The following is a 20042-nucleotide window of genomic DNA, read 5'->3' as shown; positions in this document are numbered from 1 at the left end:
AGTAAGGTGATATTAAGTTTTCATCTCTAGAATTCCATGATTTAATTTCTCATTATCATAGGTTTCAGTGGTTCTTCAAACCTTTGCCCACCGCTCCTGCTAGGCCTTCTCAGGGTTCAGTGACCATTTTAATAAGATCATATAGTATCCTCCAACGAAATATATGACCAGATTCGAACCTGTGGCCTGAGGATGAAAGACTGAGGTGCTTAATCTCTGCTGTCGTCAAGACAAATCCTTTTGGTGGTTACTCTTGCATTGATCTCCTCAGGAATTCTTTGACCAACTTCGAAAACGAAGAAGAGTTGTCCTCGAGCAACTTCACCGGGGAGTCATACTCTACAACCTTGCCTACAGTAACCAACACATTTGCAGCAATATATTCAAATGCTTCAAGGAAAATAAAAAAGTATATGCCAACATATTGATGATAGGCTATGCTATTTTATGTTCTCAACGTTATTTACTTTGTGAGTTCAATCTATATTTCTACAAGGCAGAGTAATTCATAATGTTGGGAAATTTTTCCTTACCGTCATCAAGAACCAAAACCAAGTCATTGTCTATGACAGTAGGTATTCGATGCGCCACAGTGATGACTGTGCATCTACTTGTTTCTTCTCTTATTGTTCCTTGAATGATATTATCTGTTGCTGTATCAATGGAAGCTGTGGCCTCATCTAGTACCAAAATTCTCCTTTTCTTTAGCATCACCCTAGCCAGGCAAACAAGCTGCCTTTGTCCAACACTCCAGTTTTCTCCATCTTCAGCAACTGATCCATTGCCAGATTCCGGTATTCAATAACCAAGAAATTGAATTTAAAAAACTCTGAAAATGAAAAAGAAAAAGGAATAGGACTTCAAGTTTCTTTATTGGAATAAAATATGTACCTGGTGCGTCAAGAAGTCTTTTATCTTGTTTCACTGTATCTGCAAGGCGGCACTTGTTGAGAACCTGAAAAGCAGAATGGTGTTGAGTTGATGTATATTGAAATCCTTTCAGTAAGAAAGAGTTTTGATTCTTACCTCCCAGATTTCTTGATCCGAGTGTTGCTCCAAAGGATCCAGATTAGTCCTTACAGTTCCTTGAAACAAAGTGGGATCTTGAGGAATTATGCCAAGCCTGGACCTCAAGTCCTGCAAACCTATCTTGGAAATATCCAGTCCATCAATTAGAATTTGTCCTCCTGATGGCTCGATCACTCGAAAGAGAGCTTGAATCAGAGTAGACTTTCCACTTCCCGTCCTGCCCACAACACCGATTTTCTTTCCTCCAGGGAAGGTGCAAGTTATCCCTTTGAGAACCATTGGGAGAGAAGGACCATATTGAAGATGAAGGCTTATCAGTTCAATTCTTCCATCCACTGGCCATTCAGGCTTTGGCCTACAATCTTCAATCACTAGAGGAGCTTCGCTAGGTATGTTAGTGAATTGAAGAATTCTTTCAACTGATATCATTTTGTTTTCAACGTTGCATAAATTCCAGATAACCCAAGACTGAAGAACATTCAAGTTCAGACCGTAGGTTGCTGCGAGCCCCGCCAAGCCTGAGATCCATTCAACCAACCATTAGACTACAAGTATAATTTATGTTTCAGAAAGAATCGGAAATGAATTAAAGGTAGAAATATGCTTCTACTTTTCTATATTTCCTTGTTCTTGCAACATTCAACCATCAAATATGATTAGGAATTATTACAACAGTAAGCGACTGATCAAAAGTGACATCATCATCTTCGGTTTGTTTTCTTGTTTAATATTCTCAATGAAAAATAGATATACTATAGATGCTTGATGCGAATGTGGGATGCTAGACAATGGTTTCATTACTCCATTTCTTTTCTTCTTTGAAGCTTCCTTAATAGAATCTAGCTATATGGATTTGGTTATATATTCAAATTATGTCAGCTTTTGCCATTGCATCACCTACGAAACAATGCACTATTTGTGATATTCATCTACGAAACTCCAAGTATTCTTGGTTGGAAATTGGTGTGCATAGTTTCTCATGATGTTGGTTCACTAACAATAAGAGATAAGAGAAGCTCACTGGGATTAATGGCTGACTTGGGAAGGCTGACCAAGATGATGAGAACAAGAAAGAACCCAAGATTGAAGAGAAAGTTGATCCGAACGCACAGCCATTCCATTGTGCCTGAGTTGTGAAAGACTATGCGAGAATAATCATCAATTAAGCTTAGGTTTCTCGTCAGAAAGCGTTCTTCCTGATTGAAACAGCGAATTGTCGCTGCTCCTGCAATAGATTCTGAAAAGTGATGCAAGATAGGAGCCTTTCTGATTCCAATCATTCTGGCTAATTCTCTAGCAGTTGTAATGTAGTAAGCCTGCATAAAATTTGGATTAAGCTTCTTTAAATATGAGTTGAATGGGATGAATCATCAAAGATTCGGACTAGAAATATCCATGCTTTTTCTTTGGCCGGTGCAGCATAAATGATTAGGAACTATTCTTGTATTTTTAATAAACTCTGGCTTGGGAGATCACCCAACCAAGACCTTCATGCAAATCATATCTATGTTGCACCACATGATCACTGCTAAGCCATTAAAATCTCTTCAGTGGTTGACAAGGTTTAATCTAATACAAACATGATAAGAAGTTGAATTTTTTATATACCTGATACCAGATGGAGATTCCTAGTATGACAAGAAAGATGGGGAAGACCTGCCAAGCAACCTGAGACATGAGGATAACGATGCTTAATAGCTGAATTAGCGCAAATGCCAATCCAGCCAATCTGTAGGGAATGTCTGTATCTACTGTGCTTTGATCTGTAGATGACTGCCAGGACAAACAACAAAAATAAAAATAAATATTTTTTTCTCGGAAGCATGTGAAGATGTTAGACAAAGCAAAGAGTGTCGAACATGGAATAGCAACAAAAAACTAACCCTGCTGAGGATCCTACTAGAGGGAGTAGCATCAAAGAAAGAAATAGTAGCTCGAAAAACTGATGAGATCATTCCAAGGAAGAGACGCTGAGCAGTCTCAATAGCAATTGTTGCCAGAAAAACTGCTCTTCCCAATATAAAGACGGAGCTTCCACCGGACAACAAAATAAATATGCCGATCAGCTTTTCTCTGGTGACCTTGTGGTTCTCTTCTGTTGCCCATGCAATCCAGTAATTGCTGCCCATCTGCAGTCCCTGGAAAAGGACTTGACACAGAAGAATGATTGGAACAAGGGCTCCTTTGTAAGCTGAAGTAATGAAGGTTGAGTAAACACTCCATTTCACTCTGCCAGTTTCAGATACTTCTTCTTGAGTTCTCTCTGAAAATCTATCAGAACTGCTAGGCTCTTCAAATTTTTCTTCTGTGACTTCAATTTGATTTAACTGAGATGGTATACTGGTTAATGAGTTATCTTCTTCGGGTGGATTCACTTGGTTTAGTGATCTTCTATGGGCAACCATTTGTCTAACAAGTTCACCCGTGGGATCTGCAATCAAGTCTTCATATTTTCCTGACTGGACAATCATGCCATCTTTCATCACCTATAAAGACACATTTAAAAGTAATGGATAAGAGGCTTGGGAGGGCCAAATTCATGTGATAGTTGGATATCTAGTCAAAGTTTCAGGTTATGTACCAGAACAAGGTCTGCAGCCTCTAAAAATTCCAGTTGATGGGTAGCATATATGACAGTCTTCTGAGACAAGAGTTGCATGAGACATTTCTGCACAAAAACATTCCAAAAATGAGGAAAACAACAAGATGGGAACACAGACACAGAAGTATAGTTGCATGAGAGATAGTAAAAAGCATAAAAAATAGTGGGAAGATGCTTGCCTTGAACAAATGTGTTCCAGTATGCGCATCAACAGCACTAAAAGGATCATCTAGGATATAAACATCTGAATTACTGTAGAGAGCTCTTGCAAGTTGAATTCTCTGCTTTTGTCCGCCACTCAAGTTCACCCCCCTCTCTCCCACTACAGTCAAATCTCCATCAGCCCATTGCTCAATATCCTGGTTCAAAGCACACCCTTTCAAAACATCCTCATAAAAATCCCTATTCATATCCTTGCCGAACAACACGTTGTCTCTTACAGTTCTGGTTTGAATCCAAGCTCTCTGTGGAACATAAGCTTTTGTTCCATGAACCTTGATTCCTGCCCCAGAAATCCTGGGAATCTCTCCAATTATGCTGCATAGAAGGCTTGATTTTCCAGACCCAACTGATCCACAAACTGCAACCTTGTATAGCTTCATTATTTTCATGTTCTTGGTAATTTTGATGGTAGGTTTCGTTGAGATTTGATCTTTTGTTTCCCAAGCATATTCTCCACTTTTCATTTCGATAGCAATGTCTGATGATTGAGAAGTTTGGTAAGGAATCTGCTTCTTTTGATCTTTTTCTCTTAGAAAATCTTGGATGCGATCGATGGAGACCTTCGTTTGAGCAATCATGGAAATGAGCTCTGGCAGGTTGTAGATGGGCTCTTGGAGAATTCGGAAAGTTGCTAGCGCTGAGAGGACTGTTCCTGTTGTCAATGGTGTTTTCAATATAATACAGACACCGAAAGTGATAACGGAGACCAGAGTTGGTGAAGCCCAAAACAGAAAGGCCATTGCTGAACTTGTATAGAGGTATCTCCTCAGCCAGTTTCTCTCAGTCTCTCTAAGCTGAAGAAGCTTCTTAAAAAATGTTGGTTCCCATGAATACAGTTTCAAGACTCTCATGCTCTTGAGAGTCTCTGATGTTGCTTTGATTCTTAAGTCCTTGGCTTCCATGATCCTGGAGTGGAGCCTTTCTTGCTTACTGGCCAAAGGAGTGTTGCTAACCATCACCAGAATTGTGGAAGAGAGAGCTGCAATTGAGGGGGCAGCACCCAGGTTTCTATAGAGGATAACAAGGGCCAAAAACACCTGGAATGGTAGCAGCCAAACCCCATGGATGTTCCAACAGAAGTCACCAATTCTCTCTACGTCAACATTGATCATATTTATGATTTTGCCATTGCTTGAACCAGCAAACTTCACTGATAAAGATTTCTTGTAAACTAGTACTGAGAGAGCAGCTCTCACTCGCACGCCAATACGCTGAGCACCAAAGTACCATTGCCGCTGTGTTAAGGACTCAACTGTCTTCGAGAAAAAGAAGATGAAAGCAAGAACCAGTCCGTTGAGGTATCCTGAATCATCATGATTCTCCGACAAAAAATTTACAAAGCTGGTGATCAAAAGAGGACCCATATAGGAGGCAATTGTGTTTACTCCTGCAGAAGATGAACAGAATTAAGCATAATAGACCTCCTAAACAGAATCTAAAGATTGATGCAAGATTGAACAAAGAGATACCTGCAAAAACTCCATTTACAGTCAGGGATTTCCAAACAGCATATGCTATGGCTTTTGGCAAATTCGAAGTCTCGTTTTTATTTTTTCCAAACGAATCCTCAAGCAATGAGGAAGCATACTTGGCCGTTTCTGATGCAGGAACTGAAGGAACATGAGATAGCTCAAGCTTTTCCATCCTCCCCCTACTAAACAGTGGGTTTAGCCATCGAAAAGTAAGCTTGCTCCAAATCCCAGCATTCCTATAGCAAGTTGAATCTTTGAACAAACTCTCATGCTCTTCTTGAAGCAATGGGGTTTCAAGATCATCATGTGTCTTGGTACTACTACAGCTGAATGTCAAAGCATTGAGAGAAAGCAGAATTGACAGTGGCAAGGAAGGGAAATCAGCAATATTAGCTTCGGGCCAGGAATAAGGCAATTCTATGGAACTAAAACGGGTGATGAAGTGAATGGAAACAGAAAGCGACCAAAAGATGCTGTAAAAGACCCACCAAAGAACAACGATTATGGGCCATCTGTTGTTTTCTCTAAGAGTTCTGTTTTTGGAGTAGCAAGCAACTAGAGTAGCTAAAATCCAAGTCACGGATAAGAACACAGATTTAGAGGTAACAATTCCAAGGTCCCAATACTGATAAAACCCAAAACCAAGGTACAAAATCGAGATTATGGTGTTAGAAAGAACAGCAACTGTAGTGAACAGCACTGTGGGTTGTTTCACTGCTTGATGTTCTCTGCAGTGTAAATCACCACCGCCTCTCCTTCGTTTCAAGATGTCTATCAACAGCCATGCCAGTAACAGTACGGCAAATGCTGCATTGACAATCTCTACAGAAATGTCCATTCCAGTCCCCAGCAAAAAAATTCCCATCTCAACTTGATCCTCGCCCAATCAAAATTCAAGACAAAACCTGAAAAAATGTACTGCAAAAGAAACCCACCAGAGAGAGAGCACTCTAGGCAACGTGTAAGACCTGCAAAAACATCCTCATCTATGTTAACGTTAAAACCAATGGCAACCCCCTTCAGATACCAAGACAGAGACACAGAACAGCAGAACTGAATCTAAAATTCTCCTCTGCGGAATCAGAATGAAGAAATGGATGAGGTTTTTAAAGGTTTGAGATAGCAAACTTGCCTAAAGAAGGACGCCTGCCTTCAAGTGTGGCAGTAACGTAGGTAGGAGTCGTCAAGTGGTTTACAGACACAGTGGGTTAAGGAATGAGGAGGATTCTTTCTTATATAAAAGATACAAAAAACAAGCACCGTCATGCCATCATTACAGTCTTTTTCTTCCAATTCAATCTCCGAAGGATAGGTTTTTATCACAATTCCAAAGGATCAGAACAAAAATGCTGACCAGAATCTTAATAGTCCGTGCACACGTCAACTTTAAATAATCTAGGTCATCTCTTTCATTAAAACGGACAATTTTTCATCGTTTTTAGAGTCAGGATGTCTTCAATTATGTTGTCATTCAAGGAACATAGCCGCACTTTAAAACTGTTTCACGAAAATATTTTTGTTTAAAATTTTTTAAATTATTTTGATATATAAAAATTAAAAATAATTTTTAAATAAAAAATAATTTAAAAAAAAATCATTTGCCTTTCTTCAACCTGCTTCTTTTGCATACAATCTTTAATTTACTAATACTACCTCAAAAAGCTAGGTATTTTTATATTTCAAAAGTATTTTTAAAAAATTTAATATATTTTTAAATAAAATATATTTTGAAAAATAATCGTAATCACATTCCTAAATTTTCAAATGCGTGGCTAGAATTTTAGAAAAAATCTTATCCATTTAGATTTTCAAAAGATATATCTTTAAGATAATAAAAATATTTAATATCTATCAATATTCTAATTAAATTAATTCTGAAGATATCTATTTCCACCAAAGAAAACAAATCGAACATATAATATCTACTCTATGATAAGGTTACTGTATTTCATTCTTGTTTGTTCATTGCTCCAATTCTCTTGGTTAGGTGCATTTCACTTCTACTTTTCTTTTCTTTTTTTTATTTATTTATTTATTTATTTTTGTCGATGGTGGGCGAGGTGCATGAACATAACAATTTTTTTTCCCTACAATTCATTTGTAAGTGTTCAAATACAATTTTGCTTTCAATAACTTTCCAAAATATTTTTGTTTCTTCGAGAGAAAATCGGCTGTGTTTACTTATATATAAAAAAATTCATTTATTGCTTCTTAAGTTTCAATAAATAAAAAATTATTTTCTTCTTAAAAAAGTGTATTTTACTCTTTATTTTTCTAAAAAATGGAAGATATTTAAATAATTATTTTTTAAATTCTCGACCTTCAAGGGCTTTTTTAGGCCTTAACATGTGGAATAGTATGTTTCTGTAATTATTATTATTATTTAAATTTTATTAGAAATATTTAAAATAATATATATTTATATATATTTTAATATCAACATTTCAAAACAATTTAAAAACAAAAATAAAAACAATTAATCTTAAAAAAAAAAAAAAACAGACGTAAAACAATATTCATTAGTCCAGTTTTCATGGTATCTACACTCTCTCTATCTTCGAGAGAGCAAACAAAATTCAGATCAACAGATTCATTAGTCATATAATTGAGAGTGAAAAGTCTCGGTAGGCTGACAAGTCTTCGCCGGAACTAATTATCCACTCGCTCGCAACTCAACTCCGCCCCCACTCCACAGCAATCTCACTCGTCGAAACAACCAAGAAGCACAGCCTAGAGTACGAACACATCTTCTTCCTTTCTTGGAAACTACATGGACGCAGCCAGTGGTCTCTGACTGTTCTATCAGTCTGCTCGTTGAATCTTCTTCAATTCAAAAAACTATGAATGTATCACGTGTTTCTAATTCCCCATGTCATGCATGGAGCCCATGCACACATAGGAATCCATTGATGCATGACGTGACACACCATTTATTCTACTGTGTGTATGATCCCCACATGGAAGAATATTTTGCTTTGCTTGGTTTGGCATGGCTTCGCTTTATCAGAGAATATAATAATAAGCTTTTGGAATCATCAAGTGAGCCTAAGGCCGTTGATCTTCCAGTAGTGCTCTTTGAGTGGGGGTCAAGTTTCATACGGCCATGGTTAAACGTCTTGATTTCATCTCGTGCTCAACTTGTAGTTAAATCCTGCATTTTATTCAGCAGGGAACGTGGTGGGCATCTGGAGAGGGTAAAAGCAAGACCACTGTAGTGGTGCGCATAGCTCGTGTTGTGTGGTAGGTGGTGATGACCCGTGGGCTTTTCACACGGGACAGGCTATGTCATTGTATTGCGCTGTTCCAGGGTCGAATCTTCTTTTTTTAAAAAAAATGTCAGAGGAAATATCTAAAAATTGTTAATGTGGTTTTTTAATAATCAAAAGATTAAACTATCCGAGAGTTAATTTAATGTGACCTGGTTGATTTTACGAGTTAAAAAATGACCCGAACAACCAGTAAGAACTTAGTTTGACTAAAAAGATTCGAGACAACATCTTTTTTTATATAAAAAAAATGAGACAAATTCATATTGAATCGACCCGAGTCAACCCGAGTTAATTTGTTAAATCTATAATTCAGGTCATGAAACCGTAATAACTACATAGAAAACAAATTATGAAGCCAAATTTACAATCAATTCAATGTTGAAGAATGAAATTTAAAAGAAAAAAAAATCAATCAAGACCCAAGTAGCTTGGGTCTGGCGTGTTTTCTAAATCCAAGGTACTTGGGTTTGGAAATTCATGTCAGATCCAAGCAAATAACAAGTAAACAGAGGACAATTGTGCACTTTAGTTGTTAAGAGAGAGAGAAGAAAAAAAAAATATAAACAATCGATCACCGGCAGTAATCCAACCATGATATCTCTACACGCGCTAAACTATGTGGGAGAGGGCACGTCTACACATCTAGTGATACGGTGAATGATCAGATTTAGCTACCGGGATGCGTCTTATGCACCTCCTTAATGGCGCAGGTGTCGCTCACTCGTTGAGATGTGTGGAACATGCGCCAACAATTTTTTTATTAAAAAAAATAAATACAACGTGAAAAATACTAAAATGTTGTAATGGTCCTCTTAACTACACAACATACTCATGTAAATTACATACCCATGCAAATTTTACTGTCACAATTCTGGCAGATATACCAAATCCCAGTTTCATGGGTCTAGTACGTCATGTCATACCCAAGCGAATTGGATCTAGTAGACATGTCAGCCTCAATTTCCTTGAGTGTGACAGTCATGCATGGATGCCAGACCGCACCAGGGCCTGGCACCAACTATGGTTACCAAACCCAAGTAGCTTGAGTTTAGCTGAATAAATAATGATAACAACATATATTAATTAACTACATTTAACTAAATAAATTTGCAAAAATATTGGTTTAACTCAAGTTTATTCAATCTATTTTAATACTTCTCTTAATTCATTATTAATTATCTACATAAATTCAAATTTATATGTATTTATTGGAAATTACAACTCGACAATAAAATTAACAAAATATAAAACGAACCCGTTAAATAAACCATTATTTATTTCATAACAAAATACCTAAGTAAAAAATTTGACACAGTTTCATCAACTTACAAACAAATACAATTTTACAAAAAAAATCTAAAACAAACAGTAATATATACAAATCATAAATCCATGCAACAAGTTTGTTTGAGAAAAAACTATAAAACAAGTAAACACCAAAACAAAATACATATACTAAAAACATGCAAAAAAAAAAATAACATTTTAAAATTGTGTTAAGAAAAAGAAGGTAGATTTGCTTACTTAAAGTTGAGAATCCTCAATAAAATTTGAGCCAGAACACGAATGCTGACAAATTAAGTGTTGTGGTAGCTGAATTTGTTGTTTAAGGTTGAATTGTGTTAAGATTGGAAAGGAGAGGGTAGTTGTTTGTTGCAGAAAAAAATACACAAGAAAGAAGTAGAAATTAGAGAGGGAGGAGGAGGGTCGAACGTCAAGTCATAAATTAAATATTACTGAATGATTGATCGACATAATTATTCTGATGGTAACTTTATTGGCAATTTTATTGGCATAAATGCCACATCGTTGTACAATTTTTCTTCTTGAATTCCATTGTAATAACCTCCTTAATGTTATCGGTATATACCAACACAAGTTTTCCATTAGCATATTCACATACAAATTTTACCATTAGGTTAATTCCGTTGGTAACATCATTGAACTGTTTGGCTTTTATTTTATTTTTTCTTTTCCCACTGCGATTCCTTGGTATATAACATGGAAATATTCTATTCAGTGTTTACTGACGGATTTAGGGATGAAAAATTTGATCGATAAATGTTACCGTAATATATCGATGAAAAAACTTCATCGGTATTTCTATTTATATTTGTCAATTTTCTAGTAGTTTAAAATATAAATACCTCACTATTTTAAGACTGCATTTAATAAAAATATAATTTATTGTTTGAAAAAAAATCAACAATACATGCAGAGTATCATAATCTTCCAGGCAACAACCAATCCTTTTAATAATTTGGATGGCAAACAGTCTTTTTAATAATTAATTGAGGTACATACAAGCTTATTTAGATATTGATGTTAATAAAAAATAATAATTCAGATGACAAGGAAAGCTTTTTGAAGTTTTCAATTACAAGCTACTTATATAAGAACTAACTATTGTATCTCACGCATACTTTGAGTCACCACAAAGCATCAGGAAATTAATAAGCCATACTTAATTTTAGGTCTTGCTGATGGAAGATCTAAAATCATTAAGTAGTATATATCAATCTCATCTATCTAGCTAGCTAGAAAGAAAGAACCACTAGAGCTCTTATTCAAAGGGAAAAAAAATTAGAGGTGAGTAAAAGAAATCAAAAAAACTAATTAAACTAGAAAACTAGAAAATAATAACTGAAAAAACTGAATTGTAAAAAAAAACCGATTAAAATTTTAAAAAACCGGCCAATTCGGTTTGGTTTCGATTTTATAAGTTTGAAATCGAAAAAACCGAACCGAACCGAACCTAAACTAAAAAATCTAGAAAAAAAACCGAGCCAAACCAGTTTAAATTGGTTTTTGTCCTAAAAAAACCAAACCAAACCAATTGGTTTGAACCGGTTTCAGTTTTTTTTAAAAAATATTTTTGGTTTAATTAATTTTTTTTAATAAAAAAAATGAACCCTTAAAAAAAACCTTTGGTCTTATATCAGTGGCGTTTCTTTCATGGATTTTTCAATTTATCAAATTGATGAATTCAAATCTATCTTCTGCTGGTCAGGTCTCTTTATTTTATTCTATTAAGTTCTTACTGGTTGTTGTTTAGAATCAATTTTTTATTATAATTGAATTTAATTATAAATTTTTAGTTTGAATTGAGTTGATAAATAAATTAAATTTATATTTTAAAAAAAGATAAAATTTAATTAATTTTGTTTTTTATATTATCCGTTGTTCCCTTCTTCAAAATTCTCTAATTTTTTTTTTGATAAATAAGCATTTTAGAAAAGTTAGTCTTAATTTTTTTTTTTAAAGTAAATTAAGGTCTTAATTTTTTTTAAATTAAATAAGGCTGACCTTTAATTTACTTTTATATTATTTTTAGAGACTAAATTCTATAACTTTTTACACTGAAAATAATTTTAAATTTCATTAAAACTTTTCAATTCAATTCAATTCAATTTAATTTAAAGAGTTCAAAAGTTCGAAACATGCCGTTCAAGAGACAGTTTCTTCTTAACATTTATGGAGTTTATCTCGAGGTAGAGACTTAAAGGGTGATTATTATTGAGTTTCAACTAAATTTTTTTTTAATAAAATTTGAATTTTTTTATTTTGCTTCTAATTAATTTTTTAATTTTTTATATAATAATATAAAAAATAAAAATGTATTATTTTAATATATTTCTAAATAAAAAAAATATTTTAAAAAAGAATCAGTGATTTATTAAAATATATACTGACCATCTATAGAAGAATCTCCACGTTACTCAGTTTACAACGAATTCTACACTTTGCTAAGATATGACTGGGTCCCTCATATTACCCAATAGAAAGAGCAGAACATTAAAAAAGAGAGACGAGAGGAGAGAATCCTATCTCTTTCTGACAAAGGCTTGAAAAGCCAGCAACTCCTCTCAATTATCTTGGAGGATTTTTGGAAGTGTGGTAATGTTATTTACTTTTCATGTTGAAAAGTATATTAATAATATTTTTTTTATTTTTAAAAATTATTTTTTGATATTAATATATCAAAATGATCCAAAAGATACAAACCGTTCAATTTTAGTCAAAAAAAAAAAATTTTAATTTTCCAAAAAAACAGGTTCAACCTTAATACAAGGCATGGGGGCTTTGAATATGGTCTGTCTGCTCAGTAAATTAAGAAACGCACTTTCTCACGTTCAACGGGCTTGCATTGGCCAGATGAAAAACACCGGCTTGCTTGCTTTCATCTGTTCGTCTCCCTCGAAGTATATTTGCTTGGCATATGCTCCCAAATGTTCCGTTTAACAAAATATCTATATACAGAGATTGGATGTTTGCTTTGCTTCCAATCTTTCCTGTCAAGGAAATAAATAAAGTGACGTACATACGATGATCACATAGATCTAAATATAAAATTTATATCTATAAACATAAAATAAAAAAACCAAATAATTTAAAACTTGAACAAGAAAAAAGAAAAGCGGATATTTTAGAGAGAAAAAAACTAGGTTTTAGATTATTTTTTCTCGGAGAAGATGATGGATGCATGGCTATAAGTCTCCCAGCAGCCTTTGAAGAGAAGTTTTTTTTTTTTTCAGAAAGCATGCGCGACATAAGAACTCTAACACGTGATTCTTTTTTTTTTTTTTTTTTGTCTAGAACAGCTAGTCCACGTTTTTTTAATGCAAATCCTGATGAATGCATTTTTGGTGTTGCAGTTTAATTTGTTTTTTATAATTTTTTTTATTTTAAATTAATTTTTAAAATATTTTTAAACTGTTTAATATCTTAATATCAAAAAATAAATATTAAAATAATAAAATATAATTTCAAATAAAAAAAATTTAAAAAATAACTATTAACACGAACATCCTAATTCTGAACTTTAATTTGATTTCAGCGCTTCCTGTGACTTTTATTTTTGTGAAGTTTAACATATGGTATGAATGAGAGAGAGAGAGAGCTCGAACGGAACCCCTTCAGACAGTGCATGGGGCAATTTTCAAGCACGTGAAAAAAAATCACTAGAATTATAATTGAGGTCTTGGCCTAACAGTTGAAGGGATTTGTTCTCTTTCTCTGTATTATGAGTTCAAACCTTACCGTGCATGCCTGTCACTTCCGCGGTATCTTACATGCTTACTTGGTTTGCAGGATGTTCAGTGAGCTATGGAATTAGTCGTGTTGCGCGCAAACTAGCCCGAACACTCACGTAAATAAAAAAAAAATAGCTGAAATTTGATTTTCCATTAACAAATGATCAATCATGTAATATGCATGTACCTATGATTAGTTTTGTTGCTTGCCATGTTAGCTGAACCTTTATCATTTTGGTTTGAAACCAAGCAATGCGTAATTATTATTAAATCTTCCCTGTACATAGGGAGATTTTTTTCAAAACAATCGGCCTTACATTAAATTAATTATGTGCATAATTTTTTATTTAATTATTGCGTTGAGCTAAAATTTCGTTAAGAGGTTTTGGAGGCCTTATTTTCTAATGAGCTAAAATTTTATAGTCATTTGAGATCGGAAAATCTTTAATATAAGATCTATGAATTACTTTATGAAATTTACAATATTTTCATAATTGATTTGTGATTTTTTTTTTGTCTAGTTTAGAATTTTTTATTTATTTTTTGAGTTTTTTAAAGGACATATTTCCTACTATATAAACATCCTGAAAAAAAAACTATAACATTGAGTTTTGATTAGAAAAAAGTATTCAGTAATAAAATCTCAAATTAGAGTTTTTGTGTGATTACTATATTCAATAAAATTTCATGTTCATGTATTTGTTGTCTATATTATATTTTTATTTGTGTTAGCTGATATTAAAGTCTAATATGTTTTTGTAAAGTTACATAGCCAAATTAAGTAATTATCTTATTGATTAGCGAAGATGAAAGAGAGAAAATTGAAGAATTAAAAGGAGAGTGATCATGAATATGTAGTTATTTTTTTTATAAAAAAAATAGTCATTTTAAAGAAAATAAATTCTTAATCAATATAAATATGATTTTAAAACTAAATTTTTTTATAGAATGGAATCAACTACTGAAATTTGTCTAGAACAAGAAAAGCTCCTTTTGTTGAATTTTATGCCATAATTAAAGCTTGAATATACTTTGATAAAAAGGAAAAATATAGAATTCAAATCTGCTAAACAGTAATATATATTCATTTAATCACTATATTTTTTTTTTGGGAAAGTCTCAATTTCATCCCTAATCTACTATCTAATTTTCAGTTTCATCCAATAATAGAACTACTTTATTAATTCGGTTCCTAGATTTTCAAACCCTTGCCAGTCGGATCTTTCTCTTCTATCAAAATTTGCTGAAGATCTCAGCTTAATGCACATATATATATATATATATATATATATATATATATATATATATAATTATTTAAAAAACTAAAATAAAAATTTAAAATAAAATAAATGAGTAGTTAAAAAAAATTAAAACACAAAACTAAATGCAAGTGTTTAAGTGAACCAGCTATTTTTCTCTATTTTCAATCACTTTATTTACCATAATAAAATCTCATTTGAAGCTATGGTCGAACAAGCTTTTCATTAAATTTTAATTTTGTTTTTGTATTAAATTAGATTTGTTTTAATTATTTTTATATTATTTTAATGTATTTATATCAAAAATAAATTTTAAAATTTATATTCTTTTAATATATTTTCAAACAAAAATTAATTTAAAAAATAACTTCAACAATATTCTCGAGTTTTCTAACCTCATCATCCTATGATATTGATTGATTACTGATAGAAGTACTTGTCTATTATGAAACATTGTTAACGAAAATGGGGAAATCCATGAACACAAAATGACGACATCTCCAAAGACCTTGGAGTTTTCATTTTACATGCTGAAAGCTTCCAGTACATGGAAAGGACCACTCCTCAACTGAGCTGATGATATCTGCCATGGAATATCCACAGCAAGCGCCGGCAGCTTTACTTTCATGCATGCCTGTAGCCCATCCTCTGGAGATCTCTACAGAGACTTGTTGCTTTCTTTCTTTTCTTGGATCTTCTGATCATCATGATCAATTGATCATCCACGGTCTGATCAATCACCAAGCACCGATATTGTCACTCGGATTCCGATTACTAGTCAAGGGCTGATCAGAATTAACACGGTGATAATTATCTTTGCCTTCAAGAAATTATCCATGGAGCCACCAAAAGACATATTTAAAGATTAAAAAATCTTAGCTAGTTATGTACCGGCAGCCTTTATTAATGGTAAAGGGTATCCTTGAACAAAATTTAGGGTAGATAACATTTTACCTCGTCATATTAGTAATAATAAAAAGAACAAGGGCTCAAGCACGGGCCTAATTAAATGGGCCAAACAGGCTTCTAGCCAGCAATACCTAGTATTTTTTTTTAAAAATTAATATTTTTTTATGTGTTTTTTTTCAAAATTATTTTTTATTTATATTTAAATTAATACATCTTCTCTTTTTTATTTTGTTTATATAGCATCTTTTAGATAATAATTATTTTTTAGTTATTTTGTATGTGTTTAATTTTTTGAAGAGATTTTTATGATTGTTGTTTTAATCTTTTGTATATCTAAATTTTATTTTTTAAAATATTTTTTTTTATTTTTAGATAATATTTTTAATATGTAAAATCTTGCATAATATTTTTTTTTAATTTTATTCAATTAATTTAATGTGTATCTATTTCTATTATTATTTGATTGAATAAAAAAAATTATTTTAATAAATACATTTAGCAAACACAACTGGATAAAATGTTTTATCTTGCTAGATTAAATATGTTAATCTACACTTGTCTTTTATTTTTTCTAATTTTATTTTAGTTATTGTTTATGTTTTTATTTATTTATTTAATTGCATGTATAATTTTTATTTTATTTTTACTTAGAATCTTTTTAACAATAATATATATATATATATATATATATATATAATTTTTTTATATTAAAAAAAATATCTAACCTACAACGAAACATGAATTAAATAATCAGGGAACTTAAATGTTCCAAACTTATAAATTGCCTTGATTTATAAACACTACATGGAGAAGGACAAATTTATGGGCTTAATGAATCTTACAAGGTAAATTGTTGTTTAATATGTTCCTTATTTCATTTTTAATCACATTGTTAAACTTCATTAATTTCTTTTACTTATATAACTAGTTAATCTACATTATTTAAAAAAAAATTATATATGTTACTTTTTTAAAACAAGCTAATAATCAATGATTAGTTTCATAGACAATCTTAATTAAGTGTAGATCTACTTTTCAACTCGATGAATTTTTTAATGTATCAATAAACTTTTAATTATGTATTTTATTAGTTTTGCTTATTTAAAAATTAATATTTCAATAAACTTTCATTTAGATTAACTTTCATTTAGATTATTTTATTAGTTTTGTTTAACAAAATGTTAAGTATTGATTTGAAGCTCATTTAGATTATTTTATTAGTTTTGTTTAACAAAATGTTAAGTATTGATTTGAAGCTCATGTGAATTTTTTTTCCCTAATAGTTTAATGTAATTCTTTTGATCATCATAATATTATATAAAAAAATAAGGATTTTTATATTTCTTTATTTAACATGTTCTATGTGTGAATCAAAATAATAATTTTAGAAAAATTAATATTTTTCAAGAAAAAGAGAATCACGTGAATTTCACATAGATATTTTTATATTTTCAAAACTGAAATTGATGACATAATTTAATATAAAAAAACCTAATTAAGAAAAAAAATAGGTTGAGAACCTTATCAAGAATTCCCCTTAAATTTATGATTTTTGTTTATTTTTGTTTATTCTACCTATAATTTGTTTGGCAATGTAGATGGCACATTTTTATTAAAAATTTTGAAGTTTTTTATTTTTTTTTTTAATATTTTATATATTTATATTAAAAATAAAATTTTAAAAAAATATTATTTTAATACATTTCTAAAAACACACACTTTAAATTTAAACCATGATTATTATTAAATTGATAAGCAATTACTTTTGCTTTAAAATTGCCGCCACCCATCAGTCCACCTTTTTCAGATACTGCCGCTTTACCTAGCGACGTGACGTCTGAGACAATCCCCACGAGCGCACTGTCGCAAATTTGAAAAAAAAAATCAGGAAAAAACCATGCCTTTTTTCTTACCGATAAAAGCATGCCAATAATATTTTTTTAAATAGCTTTTCGTGTCGAAAAACATGCCAATAATATTTTTTTATTTTTTAAAAATCATTTTTGACATCAGCACATCAAAACGATCTAAAAAATACAAACTGCACTCAATTTTAACAAAAAAAAAAAAATTTTGAATTTTGGTGAAAAGCCGCCATGCCAAACGGGCTCAAAGGCGCAATTTAAAATGGTGGCGTTGTTTTTCGCCTTTACTAGCCGTTACTTCCCCTAGCGTCTTTACATTTCATCAAACCCTAATCTGTTTCTCTCATAACTCCCTCACCAAACACTGATTTCTTGCAATCAATTCTCAAACAAAACAAAACCCACTTTTCTTGTTCAAAAATCGAAACCCACATTTGATTCTTTTGTTTGAAACAGACCCAGATTGCTTTTTTTTTCCCTCTTATCTCCCCGTAGGTTTACAGTGTTTCAGTGGTGAAAGAAAATTATGGCATCCAGAACGGTTGCAAAAGACATAATTACTCTCCGTGGTTCTGCAGCGATTGTTAGTGAGTTCTTTGGTATGTGATAGTCTCAAACTCCCCATTTGATTCCTTTCTTGAATTCAATTTGTTAATTTGTTTGTTGGGTCTTTATCAGAATCTTTGGCTAATCTGTTGTGTTCACTCTTTGAACCCCTTTTCAGGATATGCAGCAAACAGGTATATTTTATAGGATTCTGGTTTTTAATTTATTTTATCTTGCTTATTTCTGTTATTTGTATTGTGTGTTTTGAGGTTAATCTTCATTGGTTGATTGGTGTTTAGTATACTTTACAATCGAGGGGTTTATCCGGAAGAGAGTTTTGTGAAAGTGAAGAAGTATGGGCTCCCAATGTTGCTTACACAAGATGAAGGTGTTAAATCCTTCATTGCTAACCTGAATGCACAGTTATCAGGTACCAGAGATCTATCTCTGTACAGGTTTCCCTCTCTTTGTGTTAGCAATGTTAGATTTATGCTTAGAAAATGTAGATAAGGAAAGCAGATGAATCAGTTTTTCTCATTTTCTAGGGGCAACTCAGAAGTGAAAACCCTCCTTTATTGAAACCTAACGCAATTAGTTGGCTTCCAATTCTGAATGAAAAATTGTCTACAACTTTTGTCTTCTTTTATTTTGAGTTATTCCTTAGCATCTAACAAAAATTGATGCTCCTGTGAGTATTGTTGTTGATCATTGGTTCTTGAATTCTGCACAGAATGGCTGGAAGCTGGGAAATTACAGAGGGTTGTTCTGGTGATAATGAGTAAGGCCACGAATGAGGTCCTAGAGAGGTGGAATTTCAGTATTGAGACTGATGCTGAGGTTGTGGAGAAAGGGTATGTTCTTGTCTAGAGTCCAAGCTCCTTTATCACTCTAACATAACCCCTTCTTAAGTCTTAGATGATTGGTTGCATGATTACTGATTTCAGACTGTCAAGGGAAAAGAGTGACAAAGAAATTATGAGAGAGATACAGGCAATCATGCGTCAGATTGCATCAAGCATTACTTACCTGCCATGCCTTGATGAACCTTGTAAGAATTATATGTTCATTCCTGATCAATGTATTGTTTTGTGTTTTGATGATTTCTTGATTACAATCACTGAATTATGCGACTCTTTGCTGCTTTAGGTGTTTTTGATGTGTTAGCGTACACTGATAAAGATGTTACAGTCCCATTCACCTGGATTGAGAGTGACCCTAAACTTATTGCCAATCCACAAATGGTGAAATTGCATTCTTTTGATACCAAGGCAAGTTAGGAAATCAAGTTGTTAGTGAAAATATTTCCTTTTTGATGGATAAATGGGAGAATAAATGATAACCAGCACTGACTTGGTTGTTGGATGATGCAGATACACAAGGTCGACACTCTTGTTTCGTACAAGAACGATGAGTGGGATGAGCAGTAGAGGTGCCCTATCCTTGTTTATGGATTTCTCCTTCAGCGGGTCACTGTGAATCTTTTATTCACATGTTCTAAAAACATTGCAAAAAATGATTTGTACCTTTTGCAAGTGTCCATCTATATGTGCTTTTGTCGAGGTTGAAACGAAGGATTGCAAATCTAGCTCTTCTTATTACTTGTTATGCCAGAATGCACGCTGGTAGAATATGAAGGAATCCCTTTTCTTTCCCTCGTATCTTTCTTGCTTCCGGGGGTGGTATGCATGTCTCAACCCCAGAAAAAAGGGGGAAACTAGGAATTTTCTGATTTTATAGGGAAACTGGAATTTACTGGAAGGGGGAATAATATCAACAGCAATCAGGGCTGGGGTTTTTTTACTCGATATGCGTTGTAAGAATTTTCAACCAGACTGG

The 20042-nt window shown here is 32.6% G+C and overlaps 2 protein-coding genes across 2 annotated transcripts in view; one reads left to right on the top strand and one right to left on the bottom strand.

Moving 5' to 3' along the window:
- Window positions 1-6649, bottom strand: part of LOC118048823 (putative ABC transporter C family member 15) — a 7156-nt gene extending 507 nt beyond the window's left edge. Inside the window, exons 1-11 of the mRNA XM_035058642.2 lie at window positions 6458-6649; window positions 5323-6293; window positions 3811-5240; window positions 3611-3697; window positions 2913-3515; window positions 2638-2802; window positions 2051-2345; window positions 1027-1547; window positions 892-955; window positions 534-773; window positions 1-351 (exon numbers count right to left, since the gene is read on the bottom strand). The exon at window positions 1-351 is cut by the window's left edge and continues 507 nt beyond it. Coding sequence (XP_034914533.1) covers window positions 248-351; window positions 534-773; window positions 892-955; window positions 1027-1547; window positions 2051-2345; window positions 2638-2802; window positions 2913-3515; window positions 3611-3697; window positions 3811-5240; window positions 5323-6190 — 4377 coding nt within the window. The 5' untranslated portion in view covers window positions 6191-6293; window positions 6458-6649 and the 3' untranslated portion in view covers window positions 1-247. The remainder of the gene's footprint in view (window positions 352-533; window positions 774-891; window positions 956-1026; window positions 1548-2050; window positions 2346-2637; window positions 2803-2912; window positions 3516-3610; window positions 3698-3810; window positions 5241-5322; window positions 6294-6457) is intronic.
- Window positions 6650-17912: 11263 nt separating this feature from the next.
- LOC118048827 (mitotic spindle checkpoint protein MAD2) lies at window positions 17913-19864 on the top strand. Its single transcript, XM_035058645.2, has 7 exons — window positions 17913-18259; window positions 18385-18400; window positions 18506-18636; window positions 18937-19057; window positions 19151-19254; window positions 19353-19474; window positions 19577-19864. The coding sequence occupies exons 1-7, from the start codon at window positions 18187-18189 to the stop codon at window positions 19631-19633; spliced, it is 624 nt and encodes a 207-aa protein (XP_034914536.1). The 5' UTR covers window positions 17913-18186; the 3' UTR covers window positions 19634-19864.
- Window positions 19865-20042: the final 178 nt, after the last annotated feature.

The sequence above is a fragment of the Populus alba genome, chromosome 10 (genome assembly GCF_005239225.2).
Source record: "Populus alba chromosome 10, ASM523922v2, whole genome shotgun sequence".
Classification (NCBI taxonomy): Eukaryota; Viridiplantae; Streptophyta; class Magnoliopsida; order Malpighiales; family Salicaceae; genus Populus; species Populus alba.
This window is presented reverse-complemented; position numbering and strand designations above follow the sequence as displayed.

Bases quoted from the DNA above. Each gene is read 5' to 3' on its own strand.
- LOC118048827 (XM_035058645.2), top strand. From the start codon at position 18,187: ATGGCATCCAGAACGGTTGCAAAAGACATAATTACTCTCCGTGGTTCT. The intron at 19,058-19,150 runs GTATGTTCTTGT...TACTGATTTCAG, and splicing joins GCTGAGGTTGTGGAGAAAGG to ACTGTCAAGGGAAAAGAGTG. The intron at 19,475-19,576 runs GCAAGTTAGGAA...TGGATGATGCAG, and splicing joins TGCATTCTTTTGATACCAAG to ATACACAAGGTCGACACTCT.